The 21782-nt window shown below is 45.2% G+C and overlaps 2 protein-coding genes and 1 long non-coding RNA gene across 6 annotated transcripts; 1 reads left to right on the top strand and 2 right to left on the bottom strand.

Moving 5' to 3' along the window:
• Positions 1 to 133: 133 nt before the first annotated feature.
• On the bottom strand, positions 134 to 17510 carry lipeb (lipase, hormone-sensitive b). Of its 4 annotated transcripts, XM_061288306.1 has the most exons (14): positions 17322 to 17455; positions 16969 to 16999; positions 11226 to 11467; positions 10009 to 10293; positions 9550 to 9640; positions 8072 to 8217; positions 7518 to 7703; positions 6794 to 6946; positions 5097 to 5241; positions 4758 to 4985; positions 4065 to 4229; positions 3412 to 3593; positions 2838 to 3086; positions 134 to 2531 (listed from the first exon to the last, which is right to left on the bottom strand). In XM_061288306.1, exons 3-14 carry the CDS (start codon positions 11463 to 11465, stop codon positions 2166 to 2168), a joined length of 2436 nt encoding a protein of 811 aa, XP_061144290.1. In that variant the 5' UTR covers positions 11466 to 11467; positions 16969 to 16999; positions 17322 to 17455; the 3' UTR covers positions 134 to 2165. The 4 variants fall into 4 exon arrangements, with proteins under 4 accessions (XP_061144290.1, XP_061144288.1, XP_061144289.1 ...); XM_061288304.1 differs by lacking the exon at positions 16969 to 16999 and having other exon boundaries at positions 17322 to 17510; XM_061288305.1 differs by lacking the exons at positions 16969 to 16999; positions 17322 to 17455 and adding an exon at positions 13678 to 14248.
• On the top strand, positions 3566 to 9957 carry LOC133160559 (uncharacterized). Its single transcript, XR_009715923.1, has 2 exons — positions 3566 to 3675; positions 4031 to 9957. It is a non-coding gene; the product is annotated as an uncharacterized LOC133160559 (long non-coding RNA).
• A 655-nt stretch (positions 17511 to 18165) lies between the features above and the next one.
• Positions 18166 to 21710, bottom strand: cd79a (CD79a molecule, immunoglobulin-associated alpha). Its single transcript, XM_061288408.1, has 5 exons — positions 21496 to 21710; positions 20533 to 20853; positions 19619 to 19734; positions 18924 to 18983; positions 18166 to 18661 (listed from the first exon to the last, which is right to left on the bottom strand). Exons 1-5 carry the CDS (start codon positions 21539 to 21541, stop codon positions 18569 to 18571), a joined length of 636 nt encoding a protein of 211 aa, XP_061144392.1. The 5' UTR covers positions 21542 to 21710; the 3' UTR covers positions 18166 to 18568.
• Between the last annotated feature and the right edge of the window lie 72 nt (positions 21711 to 21782).

Here is a 21782-nt window from a genome sequence, read left to right on the forward strand (position 1 = left end):
TATTCACAGATGAAAATGGGGTAGGAAATTGCTACTCATTTTTGGGGGGGATTCGGTTGAAAAAGAAAAATGGTTACATCATGTTAGATTTTGTTGAAGATGTCCGTCGTTGAGCAAGGAAAACAAAGTGGAGTAACAGTTGGTTCTTTATTGGCAAGATCTTGTGTTGTAATCATTTCAGAGCGTTGTAGTGCCTTCATTGTTCAAGTCTAAATATAATTCCAAACTTTTGATTTGTTTTTACATAAAAATATGCAAAATATATAGCACATTTATGTATTTAATCACCTATAAAAACACATTATAGTCTAAGATTTAGAACCTGCAATTCTACAATTTCAAGCAATCCCATTTGAGAAACAGCTCTTTACATAAAAATATATACACGAGTCGTAACAAGGATAAAAATACATTCGACTTCTCATTTCAATTCACAGGTTTGCACTTGTGGTGTTTTCCTTGAGGAGATGCGGCGTTGTTTCCAGTCTGTGGCTTGTTTTAACTACAGCTCATTAACATCTTTACAGCATGATCCTATTCAAAGTAAATCAAGTCAACTAGCAGCTGTTTTGACAAGAGAACTGATGAACAATATATATGGTCTCAGCATTGTAGTATACAGTCTTTGGTTCTGAATTTTAAGCTCAATCAACACGCAAATGACCGAAATTTAAATCCTGTGACCGGATATGAATGGCAATAACGGCATGCTCTGTTTTTCGAGAAAGAGTGTGCCACCAAGGTAAAGGTAATCTTGCTGTAAGTATTTTTGGAATAAAAACTCTGACACGTGTTTACTGATCCTTAATCAAAGTTATTGGTGACTACGTTTAGTTTTTTTTTTTTTAACTAGTTTGACAGACCAATGTTGAAAAAATTTCAACAACAGAACACTGAGTGAGGCAGCATGTCACCGTGACGACAGGCTGCAGCGGTCTGTGGAGCAGCAGCATCACATTGACAGCAACAGTCCAGAATATTTGGACAGTAAAAAAGATTTGGACAAAAAGACAATCAGCAGATGCTCAAAGTGTCAGTTGGGCTTTGTGGTTGCTTGCACTTGATGCCGTCTTTTACGCATCGGCGAAAACAGGAAAACAAGAACACAACCATACAAACGAGAGCAAAAGTGCAGAGAGCGCAAAGTGGTGCTCGGCCGTCTTATGGCTTTTCTTCATCCGTCTGACAGCAAAAATGTGGCGAGAAAGACGGGGCTAATCCACCCGCCCGACTCTGCTGCTGCATAATCCCGCTCGGGGGAGGATTTTGGAAAATACAAAGTGGTCCTCAAGGCTTTAACGGCGAACTAAACCCAAAAATTTTGAAAGCAAGGATGCATCGCAAGTGCTGGCACTTGTCACAACACGGGACTCTAATGAATACTGTGTTTGTAGAATAAGAATTAAACAACAGGTTGCGACGCTCTGTGGAGCAACAGCGTCATGTTGAAAGGACAGAGATATTCCAGCATATGTTCACAGCGATAAATCGAACCCAAACAGTCTCATAAGGAGCAAATTATTTGTGTAAAATGGCTGTCGGTGAAGCCATTTGGAGATTCTGCCCATTATTTGCAGAAAAAAAAACTGTCCACAGCAACTATTCCTCAACAAGCATCGAGCACGCTGACATGGCGGACTCAAGGGCACAGAATTACAGTTCAATGCTACACAACGCTACATCAGCGGATATGGGTGGAAACAGAACAAGAACGGCCGAGGACATGACAGCAAATGATTGTTTAGAAAATAAAAAATAAAATAAAAAAATAAGTCCACCAGGAAAGAAATGTGCAGTGCGCCATTTGTTTAGGGTCTCTTCTTTGGATTTGGGCTACAAGTCAACAGCGCTAGCGTCAACAAAGCGAGCCGTATTGACGGCGTAATGGAGAGCATAATGTGGTGCTCTTAAGCGTGCGCTGAGACATTCTGCCGAGGGACAGCAGGGGCCGTTTGGATCGCAATGATACGGCGAAGGAGCGTCTTATCTGATGCGCCCAGACAGGATTGATCCATGTCCAACTGATCGGGGTTGTGATCTTAAATTTCTTTCCTTGAAAGTGTGTGGCACCTGCCGTATAACGGATGCGAAACGGCCATCCCGTCAAGTAATGAAAAGGAGAGGGAAGCTTACTTCCTCATTGTGCTTGCCCAAATGCGTCTTTGCTAAGCTCCGACGCCCTCCACATCACTTTGTGTGATTGTGACAAAGCTGTCTCCTTCGGCCATTTTAGCCCCGAGCCCCGAGCCTGGCTCACCTTGGACAAACAGGGCGGCGCCACCCCTATCGGTTCGTTCCAGCTTGCGATGCTTGCGCGGCTCGGGCGGCGGCATCTCTTTCTGCGCGAAGACGGCGCGGATGCGCTCAGCGCAGATGCCGGCCGCCTCCTTGGTCTCCTGGGAGAGCTGCGACAGACTCAAGAACCCGTGGGGGAGGTCGTCCACCACGCACATGGTGACAGGCTGCCCGACGGCCCGCAGGCGCTTGGCGAACATCACCGAGTCGTCCAGCATGGGGTCCAGGGCGCACGCCTGAGGAAAGCCAAGCAGATACACGTGTGGGGCATCTTAATGAAATGATGAGCAGAAGGAAGGAAGCCAAGTGACAAGCTCTTCTTTGTGCCGGCCATATTTACCATTGCGCTGACTCACTGGTGTCATTTTGAAAATCACAAACACAATCTGCAGAGGAGCTTATGTCGTCGGCTACCAGTCAAACCCCTTTCAAAAAGATTTGCTGCTCTATATGTGTTTTGAGTTTAGATTTATAAATCTTCATGAAGCACCATGGCAGCACAGACAGTGACCACAAATCATGCAACACTCTCCGGTGCTTACCACGATGTGCACGGGCGGCAGAGCCTTCAGCATGCTGTCTGGGGCCAGAAGGGGAGAACAGAAGGGGTCCTTGGCTATCGGCGAACTGAGCAGCTTCATTTCAGACAGCTGCTCCGAGCGCAGTGGCTCAAAGCCCACTGGAAACTCAGAGCCCTTCTTGCCATCGGGGGGCGGTATGGCCACCAAAGACAGGTCATTGTGCACAGATGAGTGAGTGTCCGATGAGATGGAGAAGTGGACTTCTTCAGGCTGTGGAAGACAGGGCAGGAAAATGTGACATGGCTTTAGAGTTGATATTAAGAAATGCAAAAAAAACAAAACATTGCAATACACGCTATAAGGATTAAAAAAAAATAAAGCCGGAAAAAAGTCAAAATATTTTATAACAAAAGGCAGAATGTTATGACGTTTGACTGTTCAAAAGTAGTTCTTGTTTGTTAAGCAGATCAACACAGACAAGGATGCCTGTTGAAAAAAATAAAATAAAACTTGCAGCACTTTTCAAGGTTGAGCAACGGCCTCATTTCAGAGAAAAGCAGAAGGTAAAAACAAAACAAATCTTGTTGTGACCTACAGTGCGCTCAGACACAAGCGGCGGGGCGCAGAGGGAGGCAGAATTATGAGCTCTGAGGTCTTGGCATGTCTGGCTCTTTGCGGATAACTTCCTGGCCGGGGAGTCGTCCGGCTTCGACGGCACCGGCGGGTCCACGTGAGGCGAGGAGATGGACGTCTCCGACACGCTCGTCCTCACCGTGTCTGGAGGCGCAAAAAGACAAATTCAACTGCCGGCGCTTTGAGTTTGGAATCCACTGCGTCGGCTAGTTAGGCCATCGTGGGGGTAATTTATGGCGGCGGTAATGAACAATTACTGTAGAAGGCCTTGTGTTGCAGTGAGCTGAATTGATATGAATGGATTTACAAGCGTGGAAAACAACAGGGAGGCCATAAGTGGTCCAGATAATCATATGAATTAAAAATACGGGCTACCGTTACCTCTTAAATAGCCAAATGTAATCAGCTGCAACACAAAAAGGCCAGCACAATATATGTGCGCGTGTACATAGATGGCGATAATTATTTTTATTTTTTGACTTGCGCATATTGGCAGCCCAAAATCTGCCTATTGTCGTTTACTGGTGACTAAAATCAACTTTATGTATGCTACCCTTTCCGTTCGCCCATTTTCTCAACAGTAAATCTCCCCCCGGTGACCAAATCCCTGCTTACCAGCGGCTAGCGGTTGCGAGTCGGCGCCTGTGTTGGAGTCCAGGAGAGAGTGGATCCAGTTGGACGCGCCCTGCCGGAAGTCTCGGAGCAGCAGCGCCGTGTCCCTCCTCACCGTGGTGAGTGTGCTCAGCTTCTCCACCTGCTTTTCTGTCTGCGGCTCATTACCTGGAGTGGGGCAGAAGCTTCAATTACGGATCGAGGGAAGGTCATAAAAGAAAAAAGAAACAAATGTGATGATTCGAGACAATTTCAGCCAAGAGGGAATAAAAACAAATAATAGTTATTGATGGCAACCAAACGCTAGACAATATATATAGGATTAATTACCACAGCCCCCTCCACCTGTCAGACAAAATGTTATTGCGAGTGCCGATTATTTACACGCCACAATGAGAAGAGTCGCAAAGTAATATATATGTATGCAAATAGCGAGAAGTGGCGGGCTTTACAGGAATGACTCCTGCAAGGGAAGAAATTACTTAAGAAAATAATCACTTTCTAAAGAGTTTCATTCACATCTGTGAGGGCAAGTGAATTTCCTTTGTGAGCATTAAATCTAAAAATAATCTGTGCTTTAAAATGAATGCTGACGTTTATGTTGAACATTCTACGTGGAAGCTGGGACTCGGTGTACCTGACTGCGCGTTGAGTCATGTGAAAAGCAAAGCGTGCGGGAGGACGGCGGCCACGCACCTGTGTAGGCGCTGACACACCTGGAGAGCACGCTGAGTGGCACCATGGGGTCCATGAGGCTGAGGAGCCGGGACGGCGAGGCGTAGGCAGTGAGTAGCAAGGCTGGGTAGGTGGCCACCAGGCCGTCTGGCATGCGCACACCGTAGGTGGCTGCCCGCATCGACGTGGTCACGCACAGGTTGCCCCCAGCGCTGTCGCCCGCGAGGCAGACTTTCTCGCCGGTCCAGCCTGGCAGGGAAAGGGGCAGATCATGAACACTTTATTTTAAATCCGTTATGAGATCCTTTAGTCTGAGGGAGGTTGGGAAAAACAGGAATGCGGGGAGAGTACTGCACATACCGAGCAGCTGGTGGTTCCGCAAAGCCCAGCAGTACGCAAAGAAGCACTCCTCCAAGGCCCGCGGAAAAGGGGCTTCAGGGGCCAGGGAGTAGTCCACTGACAGAATGGGGACGCCCAAGTCCTGAGACCAGCTCTTCAGGTAGGGCTGCACAAAAAGAGCCAAAGGGAACGTTAGATGTGCGGATGAAGCCACGAGAAACAACAGCTGGCACAAAAAAGCATAGAGGAAGATAAGAGGGCTAAGACAAGAGGAGGGGGGCATAAAACTTTATCGGTGTCTGCGATGTGGAGTGTCTGCTTTCCGGCTTTATTGTCTAGACAGAGGAGCTACACAGTGCGGTCACCAACAAAAGACGTCCTCATTTGATGAGAACGCAAAAGGGAACGGCGTGAAGAGCTGCCGCAAGATTAACGACGAGCTCAAAAGTTCTCTCTCCAAGTTTTGCATGTCATGGAAGCGGACTGTGATGACTCAGCACTTCCAGAAACTCAGCGGTGACACCTTGAGAGTTCTGCTGTCAAAATAATTAATCGTAGTGCGCTCAAGTGAGCCCGTGCAGCCAGCAAAGGAAAGCGTGAACGGGACAATCGTCACAAATTTGCCGTTACGATCATCCTCTCTTTTGATGCGTACCTATGCAATTTACGTTTACCTTGTATGTGGAGTTTTTTTTCCTTTTGTCTAATAAGAAATATTTCAATACTTATCTGAAATGGTACTTCTCAATGGAAATTCCATAAAACCATTCTAGCTCCCCCACCTAAAGAATTAAAAATGTCTCTCGTGTTATATTTTACACAAGCGTACCGTGATGAGGAAGTAAAACCGTTTTTCTTGTATTTTTTTGTTTCAAATTCAATGGACGTTGTGCTGCTCCTTCCGTTGTATGCGACTTTACCACCTGGTAATAACAATCCTCTTTTCTTCCCAAACAACGACTTGGTCTGTTTCGTGAACTTACTTTTCTTGGACAGAGTTAACCATATTTGCGCGATCCTATCTTGTAAAAAACACAGCTCTTGCACTGGATCTCTTGAGAGGCTGCTCGGGTACAATAGTGTCTAGTGCGTGTGTCCGAACTGTCACTGCTGAAGCGAGTGTCAGAGATTATGTGCAGCTCTGCCAGTCAGGCCAGCTCATCATTCACGAACTGCAAGGGAACAAAACAAATGGTCGACTCGACAGGCGATAAGGAATTGTGTGTGCGTGTGTATGTGTGTGTGCGCGTGCGAGGTTAGTTAATTTTACATGACTCCAGAAAGCCTTGTGGTGCACACACGTTCTGGCAGCCAAGAACAAAATTCTCAAACACACATCTGCTCTTTAGCGCTGCACAAAGGGCGCAGCGAGTGAGCGCAATTCATGCATTTTCAATGGCAGTCAGCATGAGGGAGCAAACATGAGCAGAGCATCTGGCCTATCTGGACTAGTGCAGGTGCTGCGACTGCCGTCCGAGCAACATTACGGGGAGGACATGTGATATGACCGGCAACTGCTCTGAAACAGACCCTCACCCCGGTTCGAAGAGGGTGTGCACATTTTTATGATGCCACAACCCATCACTTTGTCCCTGCGCCTGTCGACCTCGTCAATTTGGTTCCTTTCACACCTCAGAGGAGGAACAAGCAGCGACATTGCTCATGTTTGCCTTTGCTGGCTCGGTAAGAAAAATTATATTTGTATTTGGTAATTGTACCTCATGGGATTTGGAGGTCTGAGCCACAAAGCCTCCGCCATGGAAGTGGATGAGGAGGCAGGAGGACGGCGGCAGCCGCTTGGCCTTCATCCCCAGTGAGAGTGAGATGGCGCCCGCATCAGAGCGGGTGAGCGAGAGCAGGCTCTCGCTGTCCTGGAGCGAGAGAACACAAGTGTAAAACAATGTTTCGGGACTTCAGTTGAGGGCAGCGCAATAGAGTGTGCTGGTATTTAGTGGTCGGTGGTGGAATTACACCAAAAATATCCATCCATCCATCCATTTTCTGTCCCGCTTTATCTCCACGGGATTCGCGGGCGTGCTGGAGCCTATCCCAGCAGTCATCGGGCAGTAGGCGGTGGACACCCTGAATTGGTTGTCAGCCAATCACAGGGCACACAGAGACGAACAACAACTGCACTCGCACCTAAGGGCAATTTGGAGTGCTCAATCAGCCTACCAAGCATGTTTTTGGAATGTGGGAGGAAACCGGAGTGCCCGGAGAAAACCCACGCGGGCATGGGGAGAACATGCAAACTCCACACAGGGAGGGTCGGAGGTGGAATCGAACCAGCACTCTCCTAACTGTGAGGTGGTCGTGCTAACCAGTGCGCCACTGAGCCGCCACACAAAAAATACCAATGCAATTTTTTATGCATGCGGTGCAAAAGCAGCCTTGTTAAAGTCAAATGACAGTGTGAAGTCCGCCCATCGCCACGACAGGTACCTGTCCTTCCCGCAGCTCGTAGGAGATGAGCCTCATCTGGACAGGGTTGGTGCCAATGTGTGCCGAGGGCTGCGGTATGGTCACTGAGGCTCGCGGATTGGCTGCCAGCGGAAGGTCGAAGGGCATGGAAGGCACGGAAAGCGCTCGGTTCACCTTGACCGTCACGGACGTCATACTGACCAGACTCTGCAAGGCGGCGGGAGGAGGAGTGCATATTGAGAAAAGGCGATTGTGCGTTACACAGTGAGTTCACTGGAGGGAAAGAGAAACCTCATGAATAAATCATAAATGGCGCAGAATAAATTGAATTCGCCTCTATTATCATCGTGGGCACCAAGGCATAATGATAGCGGGACGTCTCCCAACAGGCACACAAGTATTGAAGACAAACATGTCGTCACTTAGCCAGCTACAGGTATAAATGAAGTGAACTCCTCTTTGATAGTCTCAACATGCAGCCAGTCTTGAATTTGCCAAGTATTGAAGTAGGGCCGGATTTGTGAATTTTACCATATTTTGAAATTTGGGCGTGGGGGGCTTCCGCCTCCACTTACCGATAGCAGTTCAGTCTCTGTGACGTTCCAGTAGGTCTTCCAGAAATGGATGTCGAGATTCTGGGTGATGCGCTCAAACTCGGCCCCCCTCAACTCGGGGTCGATGACGTACTTGCCCGACGTGAAAATGGAGCTGGCCACCACACCTGGGGCAAAAGACCAGGACGGCCCATGTAAAACGACACCGGTGCAATTTGCGCGGCGGCCGGGCAGTGAAAGTAATCAAAGGGGGGAAAGAAAGGATGGGAGCAACAAGTACACTTGTGTTGCAGGGAGTGAAAATTATTAAAAGTCAAAGAATAGTTGCAGAAGCCTCTCAGATCCGTCCATGTTTTACGTCGACTCGACTCCTGCAACTATACTTGATGGACGAGCACTACTGGCGCGTTCAAGGTTTTTTTTTTTCTGAGAGGACTCCGTTCACATTTACTCACTATATGGTGCAATACCTGTTAGGGTTTACAGAATATCTTCATGGTATGATTATGTTGGAATGTAACCTGTAATAATTTACCTAGCTTGTCCTGTCTTAACAAAAGTAGTAGAACAAAGTGCTAAGATCTTTTCAACTGATTTAACTAGCTGCAAAGGAAGCAATCAAAGTTGCTTTGTTTACACGTCGTCGTAAAAGACCCCCTGCTATGCTTTAATCGGCAGGCCAGGGGCTTCACCCCATCCTGTCTTCCCACACCCCCACTTTCAACCCCACTCTGTTTCTCTCAATAAATATGCACCTGATGAGGCCTGAGTCAGATCTCATTCGACCATCGCTGTAAGCACAGCGACGAATGAACTCTCCACCTGCAGGTGTCTGAAACTTGTCTCCAGTGTGGTTCTTGCAAAATAAGTTAGAGTGAGCACCACCCTAACAATACCCCCTGCCTCCACTGGGGCACAACAGAGAGCACAAAAAAAGAGCGAGTTGAATTGCAGCCAGACATATAAACTCCGTGAAAAAAGGCGTACAAAATTAATAGTTTAACTGTCGTTTGGTTATACAGTGGCTTCTCGTTATATTTCTCGTTCCGTGTGTCCAAACACACTATCAAAGAAATGAAATGAAAAAGCACATTTGCTGTGCGCTGTCCTATCTTAGGCAGCTGCTCCATGAGGCACCAACACGAACCAGAGCCCCCAACCATGCCACTTTTGCCAATGGCATTTGAAGGCATTTCAGCAAATGCAGCATTTCAAGGGGGAGTGAATTCTCAGCTAGCCAGTGCAAAGTGCTCTCAGCGTTCACGTTGTACATATCAATATCTACCCAAGGCTCTTCTGGTGTTTACAAGACTTTTACAAGGTTCTAAAATGCGGAGAGAACTGCAGGCGACCGTCGGAGATTCCGGAAGGATGAAAGAGCATGCAACACATACGTGGCACGAAAAGATGCGAGAGAGGGGGGAGGTGAGGGAGAAGGGTAGAGGGTGGAAGCGGCGAGGCGAGAACAACCCTTGAATGACAATGAGAACGGTGCTGACCTATTCCAGACTGATTGCGCTTGTAGTTCTCTCCAAAGGCCACGAGGCCGATGGCGATGGTCTGTAGGGACGGACGGATAGCCGGGGTGAACTGGTGGGGCAAAAGCAGAAAATCGGGACCTTGAATGCCATAGTCACGTCGCGTTCCTCAAGCAAAAAAAAAACAAAACAACAGATGACATCTTACGCAACACTTGGTTAAACTATTTGAATTTTCCCAAACATGTGCCAGTAGGGGTGTAATTCCACTGCCGACCACTAGCAGCACACTATCTAACAAAGATGGGAGTCAATTTGAAAGCAAAACAAATGTTGAATTTTCTTTGAATGACTTCCTCTGTAATCCTTCTTTTTATGCCTACGGTAAGCAATGGCTAACGGTTCATCTCATAATGTAAATGTTTTTTATGTTTATCAAAATTAATCTGTTCCTCCCCACGCCTTCAATGAGGACGGCACCTGAAAGCCCAGGCAGCGGCCATAGAAGCACCCCTTGTGCATGGAGCTGTATTCGTGCACGAAGCTCTCGCTGAGGCCGCTCTCGTCATGGAAGAAGAGGTCGCCGTGGCCATTGTCGTGCAGCATGCGGCGGGCCAGGTAAAGCAACGCCCGCAGCTGGCACAGCGCGTTGCAGTAGGCCTCCATCTCTCCCGTGTTGTGGGCCACACGGAAGAAGATGCTGCGCCGGTTGCTGCTGATGTAGCGCCCCTTGTGGATGATGTGGAGGAGGCAGCAACGGACCACCTGCCAACGCCAGGAGGAAGATTTCAGCTTACGAGCGCTGCTGTGAAAAGAACAGCAGCAAAGCAGGACGCAAACACTTTACAGTCCATTTCAGAATGGTTCACTTCTCATCCACTTGGAGGAGCATTCGGAATATTAAAATGAAATTGCCTCAAGTGTGAATTAAGTTCTCATAATGTTGCCAGTGGGGAACAGCACAAACTCTTTTAGTTTTGTAAGTATTTTTGGAACAGATGGTCGCTTCAGTTGCAAAATTTGCAAGCCCTAAGGTCTGCGGTCATCGGTGTGGCACAAATTTGAGTCCAACTACAAAAAAAAAGACACAGACACACACATCAAAGACTGATCATTGAGAGACTTAGCACGATACGTTTGAATTTGCGACACTTGCGCAGGGGGGGGTTACGATGAACATATTAGTCAGGGCCGTTGTCGGAACACGAGGGCTCGACGGCAGTACACAGAGGGAGGCATTCATGTGCCCGCCGCTCGCCTGTAGGTCTCTTCTGAAGGTCACTGTGCTCAATCAATAACTGTGGGAGATAAAATAGTGTGCGTCCACCCAGGAGTTGTTCTCACTCCATTTGCAAGACAAAATCAATTTAGGGAACAAACGAGCTGACCTTGAAACAAACTCGTGTCCTGCCAAGCGGGGTCTGCTGAGCAATTCTTCAACGGGTTAGTAAACTGGAGGCTCCCTCAAATTAATTGGCTAACGGCTTTTAGATTCATCTCACTTTGAAATTGTTTTTTCAGGGATGTATGCAGGGGCGAGGAGGCGTGTATCAACTCTGTCAGGATGTTGGCACGCAAACTTTTGGCTCATTATTCGGGAATAGATCTCCCATTTCCAGATAGTTATTTTGGCGTGAAGGATGATGAAAGTGAGCTGCCATTTTATCGAGTGGAATGATGATTTGAGGGGGGCCTACCTTGACGAGAGATCGATAGCCGTTGGCTGGTATGTGGGGGTCAAAGTCAAAATGGTGGTAGATGGCGGCAAAGCCGGAGATGACAGGCTCCAGGGTGCGGGCGTGCTCCTGGATCAGCTTCATGGTGTCCACCAGCCGGCGGGCCGCGTCGCTTTGCGGGCCTTTGACCCCGCCCGAGAAGAAGGCGGCGTTCTCCTCGCACACGTTGTATAGGGCCGCAAAAACTGCTGTGGTGTCCATCACTGTGAGAGGCAAAGACACAATGCCCGCCACATGAGCACCGGCAGATGTTCGATGCAAAAATGTGTGCTGGTGGCAAACAAAACCATTCGAGATGCTCATTCAAGAATCCGCTCCTGGGATGACATTTTGTTTCAAGTCCTACACGAGATCTTGTCACAGGCCCAACATGAACTTCCTCCTCCAATTTGGATTAGTCAGCCTATGTAGCCAAAAGCTAAAGCTGTCATTCACTCACCAGGTAAAACCACACTCGTTATTGATGACCTGGCCATCAAAGACAAATGCCGATCATTGATACGCGAAACGTGAAAACAAGCACAAATTAATAAGAGTCCCAGAGTGTTTGCCACGTTTCTGCTGACAACGCGGCAACGGACGCGGCTGCCGCTGTTCGCTTTTCACAACTCTGTAAATGGGGTGATCCGCGGCTTGTGACTACTGGTAGCAAATATCGCCCCCGTGAAAAATATTTGCAGCCTAATGGTAAACTAGTACTTGTATAATGCTTGCACAGGGTCTAATTTGATGCCACAAGCTTGGCCATCAGACGACCTCGCAATTAGCGGAAGAAACAGCACAGCATTTAATTTAATTATTTCAACCCAAACGATTTGATGAAGATATCAAAATATATTTTGATAATTTGATATTGCACATACGATCTCCTCCGAGGCACCCGCCACGAGGAAAACGGTTATCCTTAGCCGTCAGCAGAAAGGCCTTCTTGTGCAAGCGTAGGCGGCGATGACGCCCCAAATGTTCCAATAGGGATCGAGGGCAGTCAGGGCCCTACGGGCGCTTAAATGTTAAGCGGTTCTTCGGCCTTGTCGATTAGTCGCAGGATTGGACGCGGTTGGGTCAGCTCCTGCTTTGCTAAGTGTAATAAAATGGAGTTGCTGTGGAAAGACGCAAATGATGACATTTTGACAGAGACACATTTTGCAGCATTTATATTCAACTTCAGGCTATTTTGGCAAAGGGGGGGGGGGGGGAGAATATATTTCTGGATAGTGCTTCAACCCTTTTATTGGTCATTTTCACATGGAAAACAGTCAGGACGATGGCAAACATTAAACCTGCTCCTCTAAGTCCTTTCAGTCTTCTGTTCAAACTTTTTGCTCAGTGTCTCAACGATTCCCTTCCAAGCACCTCTTTGTGCAAATATCACGACTCAGCAGAATCCAGGGAAGGAATTTGAGACTGCGGCTGCACTAAAGAACGAGTGTAAATGCACACATTATGCGTAGAGGAACAAAAATAGTCCGTTGGTTTCAGGGGGGACCGGAGTGGAGAATCTTCAATACAGGATGTCAGTGCCACAGTGAAGAAGTCAAAGCCATTAGCCCACAAAGCACATTTCCAAATCAACCCACTCAGAGCCCGAATGCATCCAACTCCCCCGCTGACCAGAGTAGGTCAGGCGCATCAACGGCTCTGCCGCACAATCCGATGATGTCAATTGCAAGAGTTCCATCGAGCCCTCTGCCTTTGGGGCTTGATTCAAACTGTCAAGTGCTCGAAAAGTGCGCCGGACGCACCTCAGCCCAGCAAAGTATTGGCAATAAACATGCCGATCTCCATATGTAAACCACAGATCCCATCCCACCTTTGGGGTTTTTCTACTACGGAATTTGAGTTAGCCCAAAATACACAACATCTCTTCCCCTCTTACAATGAATGTGCTATATGCACCTATAACTTGACATCTTCAAGATCTATCAATAACTACCATTAAACAATTATCATATATGGTCCAGGCAATTATGACAATAATATTCCCATGAAACCTTAACTTTGGGTGAGGGTGGACTACCTCGAATTATACCGAATTATAGCGAAAAACCGATGTCGTACGGCGTCGTACGGTGTCAACTATGTTGTTTTCAATAAAAACATGAAGATTATATGTTTAATAAAGACAAAGCCATCACAAAACTGTTGTAATTATTTAGATTTTGGTCTAAATTAGCCTTGAATAAAGACTAAGCAGTCACATGAATTAACAGAAAAAATGGACAGCCGGACTCATGGTCAAGAGGCCGGACTCGGACTCGGTGCAAAAATCCGACCGAGTCCACAGCCCTGCCAGTTACCAAACGTTTGGTATTTACAGATACTGGTGTCTTTGGCTAACCACATGGAGCAACTCGACACTCAAGCAGTTTCATGACTGTTAGTGAAGCACACAAAACAAAATGACATAATTTACCGGCATCTGTGTTCAAGCTTCTGTCCTTGTCTGTATCCTCTCTTGTGAGCATGGTGGAAAAGAAAGACTGAGTGAGTGAGTGACATGGAAAGACGGGAAAATGGAGGAAGGGAAGGAAGGTGGCCCAGAGCAAAGAGACAGTTTTCCGATTTGACTCTTGCCGTCTCGTTAGTTTCCTCGAGTTGGAAATGTTGCCGGAAGCTTCCCAGATTGAGCATACTTGACTCGCCGCTCGGCTTTAAAAGGCGCTGCTGCAGACAAGTGGGGCGGTGCTTCAGTGCCTGCGTGTGACGACTCTTTTGCCCATTGGCTCTTTGACTGTGTGACTACAGCCCCCCCGGGCACCATGACAAGTCCAGGCAATAAAACATTCCCAGTCTGTTATTGCGTGCATCGTGCCCTCTGTTCTCACTTCTGGAATTGTTGGCCACCAACATGTAGCTCCTGCCACAATATCAATCATAATTTATCAAAATGTTATTTGATAATTCAATGAAATAAAATTAGTTCATGAAAATACAATATTAATAATACACATATGTGAATGGCAGCTGTATGTAAACATTACTTTTAGATTTAAAAAGTCTATAAAAGCGGACGGATAATCCATTCGATTTGTAAACTTGACAAAGGAAATCTGACACGTATGTCCGCTTATGTTTCTTACAACTGAGGTGAAGCTAGCACAGTTTCTTTGTCATTTGTTGCACCCCGATGGTGTGTGTGTGTGTGTGTTGGGGGGGGGTTGTGTAGTACAGAGCAGAAGCCAGCCAAAACAAAGGTGACATTTGGTTTGATAATAGGTTGCCAACCTTCGTTGGTTAAACGCAAGCCCTTTCAAAGGTCTCCTGACAACAGAGCCAAGTAAAACTGAATGTGCCGGACCTTAAAAATGGAATCACCGCTCTCGAAATTGATTTCACAAGCTGTTTTGTTTCACATAAGTTATCAGGCAAAAGAGCAAAAGCAAATTGTGCCAAGTCTGTACAAATGTTGACACTTGAGTTCCGCTCAACAGCTCAATAGCGACATCACTTCTGATCTGGAGCTGATCATGATTTCGCCCAACATTTCAACACATATAGTCACTAGGGGTGTAAATCGCGCGTTTTGTCACGATATCATATCGATACAAAGAACTACGATACAATATTTGCCGATATCTTAAAGCCTGCTGCGATTCATTCACGATATATCACGATATAGTGCTGAACGATCGATATATATATATATTTTTTTTAAATAAAAAATATAGAACAATATCCTGATTTATAACAATTCGTACGCAAAATCAACAAGGTACTGCAAACTCTTTATTTAGGAAATTACAAGAGTATTGTAGTATACGTACAAAGTGCTTATTTTAACACTGAACTTTGATGTCGTGTTTTTTCTTTAAATGTGCGGCGAGATTTGTGCTCCCTGAATATTTGATCACCGCATGGCAGGATTTACAAACTGCACGTGTCTTGTCCGTTGAGCCATCTTTTCTTTGGAATCCAAAGTGCTTCCAAAGAATCACTTGAAGCCTAAAGGGGAGCCAATTCCCTCGTCTTTTTGGACACTAGCCATAGCACCAGCCCAGGAGCCGCGTACTAGTTGTCGACTCCCCTTTCACGTGCCTGCTCTGCTCACAACACAACAACGCCGCGCACTGCTCCCGAAAAGAGGAAGCAAGCAACAATGAACTGGATTTCAAAATAAAGTTGCGTCTAATGTCCGAGGTCAAACATGGCGATATAAAATCGATGTTTACGTTTAGCATCGATGCCAATAAATCGTAGAGCATTATATCGATTAATCGATGTGTATCGATGAATCGTTACACCCCAATAGTCACGGTCAAGACCGAACACTTGAGTGACATTCAACAGCTCAATAGCGAAATCACTTCTGATCTGGAGCTGATCATGATTTCACCAACATTTAAAAACGTACAATGTAGTCTTGCTTTTTTTAAAAAAATGTGCATTTAGTTTAAGTGCAAACTGGTCAGTTGGGAGCTTGCATAAACCGAAATGGTACATTCACATTAAAGCTGGTTTCTATGGCAACGAGTCTAATAAAACTTCTAGCACAGTATAATCATATAAGAAATGGCAGCAAGTCTGTTTTTGTTGTTCTGCTGCCTGTTGACTTTGTCGTGACTTGCATGTCATGGGGGGGTCTCATCAAGAATGTGGCTACCTCTGCTATGTAATTGTCTCGTTAGAGATTTGCGCATGCAGACCATTGTTGCAAGCATCCTGTTGTTCAGGCTGAACTTGTTTGCATTTATGGGACAGGGGTCACGAGCACTCTGTGTCCCCTCCCCCTCGCTGTGCACTTTTTCTTTGCCCGCCATTTGCTTTTTTTTTTTTTTTTTAAAGTATCCCATAATAAGAAGGCGCAAAGAGCCAAGTGTCAAGTCGAGTCATGTCCAGTTAAGATTTGACTTGTCACTCAGTCCCATCCGGCATATTGTATTTTTCAACGCAACGTGACATTTACCGCAAACGACATGGAGTCGCTCAACATGCAGAGTGGCTAATGGGTTGGCCACTTAACAGACAGCTGCCTCTGCACTGTCAAACTGAGCCTGCATTCAAAGTCAGACACGTTCAGTCACAGCACAGATACTGCTGTCTGGCGACCCCAAGTGGACAGAAATAATACCTGCACCTCAAATAATACCTGCACCTCACATGCATATATTTCGGATGATATCCATGACACTATATCAAATAAGAAAAGTAAATATTAGGACTCTAGTTTATGAATTTGTCAACTGTGGGGGTGTTTTGGAACTTGAAAGATGGGTCAAGCAAATTAGTGGATTTAAAATGTAGATATTTACACAGTCCTTTATGATCTCTCTATATCGTCGCCTTTCACATATTGCAAGTGGTTCTGGAAATTTATCCCTCAATAAATACTATAGTTCTATTTCTAGTCTAGTCTAGTCTAGTCGACCCTTGCCACCACACTGGTGGAGTGTAAGGAAAGCACAAGATCCGGGACACAAGCACAGGCAGAACATCCGTGGGGCATTTACGGCCTTCCTGCTGTGCTCCAACCATTGGAAGAAATGACTCACGTTTGAGGAAAAACCTCTTAAGGAGCCACTCCCTGCTGAGTTTCTCTGTAGTCGGACGGTGCTCAAGACAAATCAAGACAAGCGTGCAAAATTGATTGAGTGTCACGACGCGTATCCTGTCTGGACTGACGTCACACGTAGCGTCACTATGACTAATAACATACAGAAACACAAAAGGGACATACATCTAGGATTTTTATTTGAATACACAGTACCTTCTCAGACGAGTCTCATCAGTGTCGGCGGCTGAAAGCAGGGACAGAAAAACGCTGAAAAGTGAACATAAACCGACTCCTCGCAACTCTGACGGCTGAGGGAATGCTTGCTGTCATAAACACGACGGGGCAGAGGACAGTGAGGCGATGAAGCATGTTTCCCTCACTAAGGACAGGAACGCCTTCATAGCATCACAAACTCTGTTTGTTATGATGTGTGGAGCTAAGCTGTTAACGGCTTAATATCTAGTTAGCTAAGCTAAGGTCGCGAGGGACTGGAAGTAAGCGGTATGGGCGGGCTCGGGGGAGACGTCATTAGAAAACCACACACACACAAAAAAAGATCGACTCACCCACTGGAGCCTCTTTAAGTCTGGTCGAGCGTCGCCCGTTGACACTTTTGTCGAACCTGCCGCTCCCACTACTCTTCTTGCTTGACGCCATTCTCTCAAGTTCTTGTTGAGGACTCTCCACCGCCGCCTCCAGCGAGCAAATCGTCTCCCGACCAGCCTCGCTGGGCACCGAGGCTCCGCCCACGCCGTCCTCACTCTAGCCAATGGGAGACCGCGGCAGCCAATCAAACTCAGTCCGTTATTTGGAAGAGTAACTAGTAGGAGTGTAACGATTCATCGATACACATCGATTAATCGATATAATGCTCTACGATTTATTGGCATCGATGCTAAACGTAAACATCGATTTATATCGCCGTGTTTGACCTCGGACATTAGACGCGACTTTATATTGAAATCCAGTTCATTGTTGCTTGCTTCCTCTTTCCGGGAGCAGTGAGGGGCGTGTTGTGTTGTGAGCAGAGCAGGCAAATAAGCACTTTGTATACTACAATACTCTTGTAGTTTCCTAAATAAAGAGTTTGCAGTACCTTGTTGATTTTGCGTATGAATTGTTATAAATCAGGAGATTGTATATATATATGTATCGATGTTAGAGCACTATATCGTGATGTATCGTGAATGAATCACAGCAAGGTTTAAGATATCGGCAAATATCGTCTCGTCTTTCTTTGTATCGATATGATATCGTATCGTAACAAAACCCGCGATTCACACCCCTACTAGTCCCTAGTGTCACGGAGCATAATGGATATTAACACTAAACGTATATACACACAAGGAAAACATGATTCCTTTAATACAAAAATTACCTTATTCAAAATAATTGGAAATACAAAAACACTGGGGAAAACACTGAGATTTATTAAGAAAAAAGTGAGAAACCGATTTACCATCTTAAAATAAAATTTAAAATTGTAAAACAAATTTAATAAAAACCTCATGGAAACAGCAACAAAAAGCCTAGAACCCCCTCAAATGTTCACAAGATATAATCACTTGTTGAATCATTGAATGATCTAAAGTCCCTGTGCCCTGCTAATTCTGTGCACTTGGCAAGTAAGTTGACTTTTAAAGGTTAAAAATACACACAAACCAGAAAAGAAGATTAAGCACCATATTAGCTACAAAAAGCAATGAATACATTGACCAATCTTATTGCACACACAGTGGAAACAAAGACCCCACTCTGCAAAATAGCCCGCCCCTATAAGCCCCCCCCCCCCCCTTCGTTTCTTCCGTTCCATTCATGGGTTTTCCAGCTGGATTTCCTCCCGAATGTTGGCAACCAGATCCTGGTAGAGGTTTGCTGCCTTGTCACAGTCATCCAGATTGAGGCCCTGGGGATGAAAGTTAACATCTAGTATTCATCAATCTGACAAATACTGACAAATATATATACTACATATTTGGAAAGCACCAAGACTTTAAGTTGACATGTGGCTTAATATTTACTGTTATTGTATAATATGACATGCGGCTAAATATTCATTGTTTATTGCAAATGGATTTTTCAGCTTGTTGAAAATGACCTAACATCACCAGTGACGCTACAAAAAACAACTAGTGCAAATGACTCTTCCACTAGTTGTCTTTCCCCACCTGATAAATGTTCTCCTCTTCCCTCTTTGCCTTCCGCTGCAGTTCATGGAGTTGCTTGGCCTGGGAAAAGGGTAAAAATTAGGGGTGTAAATCGCGTTTTTTGGCACGATACGATATCATATCGATAGAAAGACCCACGATACGATATTTGCCGATATCTTAAACCCTGCTGTGATTCATTCACGATACATCACGATATAGTGCTCTACAATCGATACATATATTTTTTTTTTTAAATAAAAAATATAGAACAATCTCCTGATTTATAACAATTCATACGCAAAATCAACAAGGTACTGCAAACTCTTTATTTGGGAAATTACAAGAGTATTGTAGTATACAAAGTGCTTATTTTATCATAGCACCAGCCCAGGAGCCGCGTACTAGTTGTCGACTCCCCTTTCACGTGCCTGCTCTGCTCACAACACAACACGCCGCTCACTGTTCCCGGAAAGAGGAACCAAGCAAGAATGAACTGGATTTCAAAATAAAGTCGCGTCTAATGTCCGAGGTCAAACACGGCGATATAAATCGATGTTTACGTTTAGCATCGATGCAAATAAATAAATGGTAGAGCCTTATATCGATTAATCAATGTGTATCGATGAATCGTTACACCCCTAGTAAAAATGCAAAATTGCTTAGTCTGTTGAGAATTGCGTTATGTTGTGCTGAAAATTCATAAGAAATCCGACCTTGCAGAAGAGCGAGGCCGAAGGCACCAGGAGGCACAGAAGAAGTAAGATTCCTTCGGCCATCAGGATGCTGTTCTTAGTCTTCTCTGTGAGGTTTATCGTTTTCTTCAGCGGCTCTGCATGCACACAAAAACACATGGGGCAAATTTTTAGTCTATGGGTCAACTTTGTACCGTTATTTCATGTCAGCGTATTTCATAGAGAACGCTGAATTTGAAGAAACCAGAAAATGCTGCTCAACCTTATGTTCGTATTCTGTATCGGTGCTGTTTCGTCAGAACAGCGACACGAAAAATGGCATGAGAACAAAAACACCACCAGTGTCATGGGAAACGGGCTAAAAGACTTGGACTTCAAATTTGTTGATTACGCAAGTGAACTATTTGGAGTGGCAAACTAAAGTCTACAATATGAACTGCATGAATGGATAATCGGACTGTTAGGTAAGGGACGTTATGGCGTAATCCCCCCACAGGTAGTTTCACATCAGCAGCTAATCAGATTAGGACCAAAAGCTGCATTTTCCACCGTGAGAATGCCTTGTACATGTGCAGACTTTGCGCAAATGACCAGAATATGGATTAGCAAGACAAGCAAATACGGATGCTAACACTGACGCGACAATGCAGAGTAACAGGATTTGCGTCTTACAAGGGGTTAGCACTGCTTTGTGTGTGTGTGTGTGTGTGTGTGTGTGTGTGTGTGTGTGTGCGTGCGTGCGTGCGTGTATGTGTGTAATTCACCTTACTCAGAGATGGCTTCAATGCTAACATGCTAACAGTTGGTATACTAAAGTCTCAAAATGGCTTCCCAGAAAAGGCTGAAAGGTGCATTGGTGCCAGGGCATTACAGAAAGCAGGTATACTGTCAAAACCCCCAAATCCAAAAGAAGACCACGTTTTCTGCTTACTTACCGTAGACCTGCAGGTAGGTGCCGGGTGTGAGGACGCCAGAGTTGTTGAACCAACATCTGTACAGGCCCACGTCGGTCACCTTCACCTCACCAAAGGTGAGGGTCCCGCAGGTGACCTCAGCATGCGTTCTGTAGCCCAAGCTCACTCGGTCTGACATGAAGACTGGAACTGGGATGGCGGTGCCGTTGGTGGGCTGGCCGTGCACGAACCAAGTGGTTTGGTGGTTGACAGCGCCGGTCCGGTAGCAGCACTCCAGCACGGCCCGGTGAGACAGCTGGACCCTCAGCCAAGGCCGGTCTACCTTCAGCCCCGTGCAAACCACTACACATAGGAGGCACACTGAACATTAATAAATCCGCAAAAAGGTCGTGAATTCAGAGATGCTATATATAAAAAAAAAAAAAAGAAAAAAGAAGTGTAAAAAAAAAAAAAGAAAAAAAAAGTGTACTAATAATACTAAAGAATAACACTGAAGATAATATCTATAAATAATGTAACCACCCACACAGTATATTAAAGGTAGGACAATATCAAGAGCCACATTTGGCTTTCAAAACAGATAATGAATTTACAATGATGTATCCAATTATTTAATGTAAGTAAATGATGGGAATGCAATCATGTTTTACAACCCAAACAACAAATATTTCAGAAATTGATCAAGTGACTAATGTGCCCTGCACTGCCATATATACTGTTGGGGCTCAAGGGACTTCCCCACAGCACGTCACAAAAGGCTGAATAAACAATATTGTAAAGAAAATAGAAAATAAATGTACAATTTTGCAAATTTTTTTATATATATATATATATATATACATGTATATATATATATATATATATATATATATATATATATATATATATATGTATATATATGATTGTTCGACCTTCAAATTTAATCAAGGCCACCCTTTTTTTTTTTCTTTCAAAACATTTTAACAAAGTGATCATCAGACTTACCTGTCATGCAGGTGATCAGAAAAATGCTGCCTACTGAAGCCATCATTCTTATGGAAGATCTTGGATGATTTAAAAGTCCCCGCACAACGACGTACTAGCTTGTTGTTCTGTGAGGATTTACGCTTCAATGACCACTGTCGTATTTGCATAAATGTCACAGCTGCACTGAGTCAAACAGGAATCAGAATGGAAATACACAGCTATCATGCTAACAACCTTTGGGGTTAAAATGTTAATTTGGGACATGCCGTGCCAACTCCAACTTTGTTGAAAACAAATCTTTATTT

This window comes from Syngnathus typhle, linkage group LG10, assembly GCF_033458585.1.
Source record: "Syngnathus typhle isolate RoL2023-S1 ecotype Sweden linkage group LG10, RoL_Styp_1.0, whole genome shotgun sequence".
Lineage (NCBI taxonomy): Eukaryota > Metazoa > Chordata > Actinopteri > Syngnathiformes > Syngnathidae > Syngnathus > Syngnathus typhle.